The sequence below is a fragment of the Arachis duranensis genome, chromosome 1, assembly GCF_000817695.3.
Source record: "Arachis duranensis cultivar V14167 chromosome 1, aradu.V14167.gnm2.J7QH, whole genome shotgun sequence".
Taxonomy (NCBI): Eukaryota; Viridiplantae; Streptophyta; class Magnoliopsida; order Fabales; family Fabaceae; genus Arachis; species Arachis duranensis.
In genome coordinates, this window is record NC_029772.3 from 35,426,113 (window position 1) to 35,435,632 (window position 9,520).

Genomic DNA, 9,520 nt, shown 5'->3' on the forward strand with positions numbered 1-9,520 from the left:
GAAAGATTTTAAATTTCAGAGTTTTTTTTGTAGAGAAAGATTTTAAATTTCAGAATTTTTTTTTGTCAAAGATAATACGAATAAAGCTTCAGAGAAAGAAAGAAGAGCATAATAGAGACGAGACGAAGAAAACTTTAGAAAAAAAAGAGTAGAGTGAAAATAAAACAAAAAACAAAGAAGAGAGAGGAGATAAAAACACTAAATTTTAGAAAAAAATAAACAATTTTGTTATTTTTTAATTTTTTATACAACTAAAAAATTTGAATATTTTTTTATAATATTAAAGTATAAAAATATTTTAATAAAATATTTATTAACTGTAAAAAATATAATTCACATACCATATTTTAATTTATTCACGTTTTTGTCATACTTATAGAATTATCATCTTACCGAAAGAAACACCTTAGTTAAAATAAAAACTCGAGTTGCCTTTTTAACGAAGTATCGGCCATGGCGGCTTTTAGGCAAACAGAGGAGTCTCTGATTTTAGCCTTTTTGTGAATTGCGAGCAACGCACCTCACATTCCCTTCACCAAATTGCACCTTCAATTCTTCCTCAATTTTCAAGCTTTACCCTTCTTCCATCACGCTAATCCAACCCTCTTCTCATTATGTAAGTTTCTTTTTTCTTTCTTTCGCCATTGCTATTGCGTCTTTTCCATTGTTTTCCCCCCTTCTTCTTATTAGGGGTTTTTCTAGGGCTTCTTCATGCGGTCTACCTTCATATCTTCATTGTAAGCGGCATTTACATTTAAATCTGTGCTATTAAGAAAATTCGAGCTTCACCTGCATTTTGTTAAGTAGCACCCACCATAATTTAGGTAACAATTTCAAGATCTCAAGCTTCTTCTTTTGGGGGTTATTTTTCAAGGTGGAAAGAAAAGAGTCTCTCTGTTCACCAACTCCGTATGAAAATGCTGAATTTTTCAGCTTCTTTTTGTTGTATACCATGTATCTGTAGATGAGGTTCTTTTAATTTTGTTGTTTTATCTCTTTGGGATGAATTTTTAGGCTTCTGTTGCAACACGAAGAAGATGAGATTGTGATCCTGAGTGTCATCGGGATATATGATATATAATTTGGAGAATTGGGGCAGAAGAAAAATACAAAGGTGGAAAACCATACACAATGCCTATGTTCCCTTTGAGCATGAGCTCAGAAAGGGTGCAGGACAACAATGAGAGGAGAAACACTATGGTGTATCTCAATGTATATGATCTCACGCCTGTGAACAATTATCTTTATGCCTTTGGTGTTGGAATCTATCACTCGGGTATCGAAGGTTTGTCTGCATAACCCCTTTTATGCTCTTAGATTACTGCCATGTTTTAATTTTGAGCTTGTGTTGTTTCATCATATTGCGAGAATTAGCTAGGATGAATTATGAGACAATCAGATCTTGTATATGTTATAGAATTGCCAAGTGATATTATGTCATAGTGCTTTGTTGTTGGTCGAAGAATAGAGGAAAAGGAAAAGGAAAAAATTGAGGTGGTACTTGAATGCATATTGTCGGTATATATAATGTGAAATGAAGTGTCTGTTTTGTTTGGTAAGGAGATACGTGTGACTGTGTGAAAATTATTGTATTGTTAGAAGGTAGATTTTTTGTTGTTGTATGTTATGTTGCTCCTTGATCTGGCTTTCCCAATAAGACGTACCACTGGAGAATTTTGCATCATGATGAAAACAGTTAATGCTGCTTGCAGTGGTTGGTAATTTTTTTTTTTAGGCTAGTAGGTCCTGGGAACTTATGATTCTTTAAAATTTTATCAGACGTAATTTAAGTAATGTATTAAACTATGGAAGTTTGTGAATTAGGGTGAGGAAGACAGTTACCTATAGACTTTTCAGTGATCTCAAATGTACATATTTGAGAATTTTAAATTTTATTCAAGGTGTTGCTTTTCATTGTTTCGAAATTGTGGTTAATAAATTTGTACCTGTTGGATCTAATCTAAGGTTTAATACACTAGAAGAAACTCTCCTCTCTTTACACTTGATGTTCTTTGTAAAAATATTTCTTATAATGCTCTGTGTCCTCAACTTATTTTAACCAAATATCAATATCTTGCTTCATCCTCTCACTTTGTGTCTTTACATAATCAATGAGTTGCAACTTCACAACGTTTTGGTATTATTGCCTCGTATTTCATCTTAGTTTCTGTCACTTTAAGCCTTTTTATGTGAATCTAAACTCACTCAACTACTTGAATATATGGAGATCTTCATTTCTATTCTCCACAACTGACATTCTAGAATTCGCATCACTTCACTGTGATCTTATGATTGCTCATTGGTGTTGGTTTTGGCACTTCCAAATTCTGAATTCAGTTGTTGCGATTCAGAATAACCTCATCCAACTGATGTTAGGGGGTTTCCATTTAGTATAGAGTTGTTTTCTGCATTTAGTGCATTTACTTCTTCTTGTTACTATCTTGTTTCTAGTGGGTCATCATTGGCTTGTTGTTTGTCATTCCACAACAAGATAACATTTGATATAGTGGTAGTGTTAAGCTAACAAATGGAATTCCACTCCATATATCTCATATGACACTTCTTGGAATGTGTTCTTCATATTCTTAATCCAACAACTTCAAATATCGTTAAGTTATAACATCTAAATGAATAGTATAAATTATTGTACAGGGGGCTTTGATTTTTTTTTTTCTTTAATATCCTCCTAAACCAACTTATAGCTTATTGTTTCGGTGAACAGTGCATGGCATGGAATATGGCTTTGGTGCACATGATTACTCAACAAGTGGCGTATTTGAGGTGGAACCTAGAAGCTGTCCTGGCTTCATTTTCAGAAGATCAGTGTTATTAGGTACCACTGACATGTCTCGGTCAGAATTTCGCACTTTCATTGAGCACTTATCTTCAAAGTATCATGGAGACACTTACCATCTGATTGCCAAGAATTGCAACCATTTTACGGACGAAGTTTGCCAACAACTAACTGGAAAGCCTATTCCCGCATGGGTAAATCGGCTGGCCCGTGTAGGTGAGAATTGCTTGCTAATACTGATTTCTTAGCAGGTGTAATTTGCCTTTTCATTATATGTATTATAAATTTTAGATTAAAATATACTTTTTTTTTGTTTCTGAAATTTTTTCAAAGTTTCAAAAGTATGCTTAATGTTTATTTTGATTCATTTTTGTCCCTAATCTTTCAAATAAGTTTCAGTTCTACCCTGGACGTTAATTTTTTTACAATCAACATCTGGTCAATTATATTTATACCAATTTTGCCCCTAATAGCATCATCATCACCATCACCACCACCACAAACAACAATAACAACAATAGATTAAACACAGCTCAACAATAGATTTAACAAATATTCTAGAATCACTCTCATGCCAAATTGGGAACATCAATATGAAGAGGACATGGATCTGTTAAGGTTCGAACTAGCAAAGTTGGATGCAAAGCTGCGAAAGAGAAGATTGCAGCTGAAGCAAAGCCAGAGGACAATCTGCAATGAACAACGCAACATGATCTGCTGCAGGGGTCGAACTCTCATGCGGCGTACTTCTCAGTTTGTCACATAGTGACAGTGGCGGCAGTGAGAGGTGGGTGGGCAGTGGCAACGGGTGGTGGAGGTGGGATGGGGAGCTGTTGGAGATGGATAAGAGAGGGAGGATGAAAGAGGACGAGGGTGGTGCAAGGTGAGGGAAGAGGGGGCAGAGATGGTGGTGGTAGTGGTGAGGGGAAGTGGAAGTGGTGAGTGTAAGGGGGTGACTGGGTCGGGTGAGGGTGGTGGCTGTGTGGTGGCATCGATGGGGTGGGGTGGTGCGATGATGAAGATGATGATATGTAGAAGCATTAGGGGCAAAGTTGGTAAACTTTGATTGTGCATTAGCAACCCACATTACAATTGCACTTTGAATCTTTGATTTTGTGTATTTAATGATTGCATATTTGCATTCACTAGTGTTTAATATTATGTTTGAAGTTTCAGGTTCATTCTGCAATTGTCTTCTGCCAGAAAGCCTTCAGGTTGCTGCTGTTAGACATCTTCCCGAACATCTAGCATGTTCCGGTAAGATGTTGAGACAATCATATTTGATTTTTGCCAATTGTTGCTTAGTCTTGAGCATTTGTCTTTGAAACCAATAAAATGATGTGTTTCAAATTTGTCTGTGCATTGACCGTTGTACTTTCAGCTTCAGCCAATAGAATTTCTAGAAATCGCTAATTATGCCGAGTTTTTATAGTAGTCGGCAGTTGCCTATCAGGACATGGCGATTCTCTGAAATTTTTATTAGCCGACAGTGTAATATTCACAGCATTAAGACATTCACGTTGACATTATAAAAAGTAATATGATTGATAATATTCACAGCATTAAGACATGACAATAATGAAGTAATATGATTGATGATTCAAATTCACATTGTATCCTCTACAGATAATATTGATTGTTTGCTTATGAATTAATGCTAGATCTTGGAAAGCTTTTATTTCTAGATTTATGATGCGTTGGTTATGGAAAGCATGATTCTATATTTCGCAACATATTTGATGATGCTATTTGATGAAACCCTGCGGATAAGGATAAAAAATGTCTGTGACTGCAGATGATGAGAGATCAGACTCTGATTGGCTTTCAGGATCTAGTGATGATGATAATGACGACAACGATGATGATGAGCGTTCCAATCGCCAGCTGCTAAACTCGGCAAATGGTGATATCTCCTTGATACAGGAAGCACCCATGACTCTAGCTCGGGATGCCCTACGATAACCATTATTTGTTTCTTGTCTGATTATTGTTATTCTTTCTTCCATCTCTTAGCTTGTACCACTTCAGATGTCCCAAAAGAAGTGTTTTGTATTATAAGCACGTTAGTCTGTCTGTTGTATATGTTAATGATGCCACGTTCCTTCAAAATGTGATGTAGATTCTATTGAACTACAAACAATTTATCAGATGTTCCAGTTAGGGCCTTGTAGGTTTGCCTTGTTTTTTCTTCTTAGCAGCCCTCCCTGCAGCATTTTGTCTTAGGAGAGGTTGTGCTTTCCTTAAATATTGGCAACGCAGCCTCCCCTTCTAGACACTTACACGCGTCACTTACCATTTCCCTAATTGAGGGCCTGTTTTTTATTTTTTATTTATTTGGTAATACACACACACATCCACTCACACAGTCACAGTCACAGACGAAGGGTGGGAATTGAACCTTTTGGTGTGGCTACTACGAGGCAAACAGATCTGTGAATGTTTAAAATATTGATAAATTTATTAAAAAAACAAAACTAATTTTATACCGGAATTCTCTTGACAGAACACTTCAAATCTTAAAAAAATCATTAAAAATATTAAAATTACCTTCAAACCTAACTTGATCTAAGCTAAATCCAATTCTAACCATAACTCTAATCCTACTTCACTTCCAATTCACCATCACCACCACCACAACTGTCCACATTAAGCAAATATCCGGCACTAAAAGAGCTTTCTATTAGCTGGTTACCACCTTCCTCACCATTGCATTGGTATGATCGTTGGCTGTGATGTCGGTGCTCACTTGGCTAGAATTCAAGACATTCTGAGAAGGAAGCATTGCAGATATGGTCTCTCCCTGAACTGTAATTTCTTTGCATGGTCGGCCACATTTCACTTTATTGGAACACTTGATGGATATCAAGAAGCTTAATTATGTTGATTATGTAAAAATTAATTTAAGCGGAAGTATTAATTAGGATCTTAAAGAGTTGTGATTTTTATATCTAAATTAGTTGCTATAATGAGTTTTAGTTATGATAGAGTTGAACTTTAAGATTGGTTTATCTCTCTTTTTCTTTCTCTTTCTTTTAGACGCACATCATGATGTCGGTTTTTTAAGATTTTTAGTAAAATAGAAAATATAAAAAGCAGAGAGAGGACCATCATTGTGTCGTTATTTTTAATCTAATTCACCTATCAAACATTAGCATCAACAAATGAAATTAAGTCATTAATAATTTTTGAATAATTACAATTAGACCAAAATAAAAGTTTAAATTATAATAAAATTTTAACAGTTTCATCTTTGATACACTGAAATTTTTACACAAAATTGTTTTTTTTTTTAAATCATGAAGGGGTAAAATAAAACTGATCTCCATACATTAATTATCCTCCCTTAGTTGACATCAGATGAAGGATGTAACTAACTCTTTAGATTTAAAGAAACTTATAGGCACGAAGGATTAATTTTTTGTTGAATAAAATAAAAACCAAGATCGAAAGAATATGAGCGCATCTAATACATTTAAGAGGTACAAATACAACGGGGAATAGGGGATTGAGAGTGAAGGACAATTAGAGTAAAGAACAAATTCGTCCCTGACCTTTTTTACCGTGGACATTTTCGTCCCCGAAGATTGGGAAATACTTTAATGTCCTTGATCCCCCAGAAAATGAACATTTTTACCCCTCCATTAGAGTGTCTCTGTTTGCCTTGACGGAAAACGGTGACGTGGCTCCCGTGACGCTGACCAGGCCGTTACAAGCTGCCACGTCGGATGGGATTTTGAAAAGAGGACAAATTTGTCCCCAGAGTCCAAAACGCTACCGTTTCTCCCCCACTTTTTGAAACTAACCTTAACTCACATACACAATACCTATAACACCAAAACAATCAAAATTCCTCCCCCTGTTTCTCCCTCCAAAAATTACACTACGTGGAAGAGCAATCGGCATGCGGTGAAGTAGCTGTCGGAGGCAAGAAAGAAGGTTACTATGGAGGTTAGCACTGCCGTCTTCCTGTGAAGGTAAGATCGCCTTGCTTACCCCTGAAATTTCTGTAGTTCATGTTTGTACTAAGGGTGAACTCATCATGTGTGCATGTTGACAGTGTGTAACAGTGGTGTAATGAGGGCAAAAAATAGTTTTTAGAGCATGGTGTGTAGTAGTAGTAGTAGGAGGAGGTATTGTGTTAGGGCAATAGGGGTTCTGTAATAAATTTTGAATATATCCTAGTACTGACACAGTTTTTGGTCAGTTTCAGATGGTGGATGTTTTTGTGGTGCCAGTTTTTCACTACGGAGGCAACTTCGTGAGAGGTAGTGATGGTGTCCTTGTTTATGAAAATGGTAAGAAAGAGAGGTTCCCGGAGATGGACCTAGATTTTGGGATACCAGTCATACAAGGCAGTATACTGGTATGATCGAAGAAGTGGCGACATTGAGTCTGGGCTGAACGAGTTAACCGGGGATGCAGGGATCAATGCAATGTGAGAGAACTTACTGAAGGACCAATAGTCTCTTGAGTTTCACATTTACTTTGATCACCCCGTTGATGCTCCGGAGGTAATAGATGATGCTAGCAAGCATGGTGATGATGAGGTGGATGTGGATGAAATTTTAGAGGAACTGAAGACATCCTCTTCATCGGATGATGGGTACGAGAGCACCGAAGATGTATTATATAAACCTCTACCAGCTGGATTTGAGAGTGATGGAAGTGATTCTGACAGTAATAGCGGGGCTGTTGGTGGCAAGAGAAAAAGAGTAACAGAGCCCAGAGAGAAGGTGGTAACCCCCAAGAAGAAAGTTGCAAAGAGACAAGGGATGAAGGATAAATATAAGAAGGGTAAGAAGAAGGTGCAATATGGTGCGAGGGAGAATGCAAGTGGAGAAGACATGGGTCAGGCTAAAACAGGGGCAGCTGGTGATGGTGGAATGGACTCAGCTGCTGGGTAGAATGATGGAGGAGGTGGTGGCAATAGGCCTGAAGTGGTGCCGGATAATGTATGGAGATACTATGTAAGTGAAGTCCCGACAGAGCCTGAGGAAATCATGTTTGAGTACGAGTCCGAGGAATTACACACACTTATATCATCAGAGGATGAAGGTCAAGGCCACAAATTTTCAGAGTTTTATGATGACTATGCTCATGGTCAGGGCAGATTTGAGTTAGGGATGAGGTTTGCAACTGTTGAACGTTTTAAAGATGTGGTGAAGGACTCATTCATTGCTGAGGGAGAGAGGTTAAGTGGATCAAGAATGATAGGGAGAGAGTCAAAGTGGGCTACAATAATGAAGAGTGCAATTTCTTGGTTCATCTGTCTTACAACAAAACCCTACAATGTTACCAAGTTAAGACGTACCAGCTAGAGCATAGTTGTGCAAGGGATTTAGGGAGCAATGCAGCTGACCAGCATTGGATCAGCAGAAAAATTGTGAAACGGATGGCTACCCAACCACACATGAATATTAGGGAGGCAACTGAATTCCTAAGGGAGGAATTTTCGTTAGATCCCCATCCTAAGATGGTGTATAGAGCAGTAGTTGAGGTCAGGGATAAGATAATGGGAAACGAGAAAGAACAATACAAGAGGACAAGGGACTATTGTGAGCAGATTTTGAGTAGTAATCCAGGATCTACTGCAAGGTTGAAACTTATGACAATTCCGGAAGCCCCGCCTATTTTCGACAAGATATACATATGCTTAAATGTCTGTAAGAGAGTGTTCAAGGAAGGGTGTAGGCCTTTGCTGCACCTGGATGGTTGCTTTCTCAAGACATACTACATGGGGTGGTTTCTAGCAGCAGTTGCCCAAGTGCAAACAACCAATTTTATGTTGTTGCATATGGGGTTGTCAGGGCTGAGACAAAGGATGCCTGGAAGTAGTTCCTGACTAATCTTTAGGCAGACATAGGAGATGATGCAAACCACGGCTGGAACTTTATTTCGGACCAACAGAAGGTATGATGCACTCCTGGTTCATTATTGTACACTTCATATATTTGCTGAGTTGTAAATGTTTTCTGCTCCCATTCAATGCAGGGTTTACTCCCTGCCTTAAAGGAGGTTGATGAGCGGATAATTTATACGCTTTTTTGACATTATTGTTAGGTAGTTTTTAGTAGGATCTAGCTACTTTAAGGGATGTTTTCATTAGTTTTTATGCAAAATTCACATTTCTGGACTTTACTATGAGTTTGTGTATTTTTCTGATTTCAGGTATTTTCTGGCTGAAATTGAGGGACCTGAGCAAAAATCTTATTCAGGCTGAAAAAGGACTTCTGATGCTGTTGGATTCTGACCTCCCTGTACTCAAAATAGAATTTTTTGGAGCTATAAAACTCCAAATGGTGCGCTCTCAACGGCGTTAGAAAGTAGACATCCAGATCTTTCCAGCAATATATAATAGTCCATACTTTATTCGAGTTTAGATGACGCAAACTAGCGTTCAACGCCAGTTTCATGCTGCATTCTGGAGTAAAACGCCAGAAACACGTCACAAACCAGAGTTAAACGCCAAAAACACGTTACAACTTGGCGTTTAACCCCAAGAGAAGCCTTTGCACGTGTAAAACTCAAGCTCAGCCCAAGCACACACCAAAGTGGGCCTCGGAAGTGGATTTCTGCACTTAGACTTATTTCTGTAAACCCTAGTAGCTAGTTCAGTATAAATAGAACTTTTAACTATTGTATTAGGTGTCTCTTAGATCATTTTTTGTCTTGGTTATTCCGGTTCCCTCTCTGGGGCCGAAGCCAATGAACACCATTATCACTTAT

General features: G+C 37.7%; 1 protein-coding gene across 3 annotated transcripts; it reads left to right on the plus strand.

Annotated features, from left to right (window-relative positions):
- The first annotated feature begins 421 nt into the window (after window positions 1-421).
- Window positions 422-4,964, plus strand: LOC107485269 (deSI-like protein At4g17486). Of its 3 annotated transcripts, XM_021140061.2 has the most exons (6): window positions 422-616; window positions 703-824; window positions 1,015-1,285; window positions 2,723-3,010; window positions 3,965-4,051; window positions 4,590-4,964. In XM_021140061.2, exons 3-6 carry the CDS (start codon window positions 1,132-1,134, stop codon window positions 4,754-4,756), a joined length of 696 nt encoding a protein of 231 aa, XP_020995720.1. In that variant the 5' UTR covers window positions 422-616; window positions 703-824; window positions 1,015-1,131; the 3' UTR covers window positions 4,757-4,964. The 3 variants fall into 3 exon arrangements, with proteins under 3 accessions (XP_020995720.1, XP_020995722.1, XP_052119150.1); XM_021140063.2 differs by lacking the exon at window positions 703-824; XM_052263190.1 differs by lacking the exon at window positions 703-824 and having other exon boundaries at window positions 3,971-4,051.
- The last annotated feature ends 4,556 nt before the right edge of the window (window positions 4,965-9,520 follow it).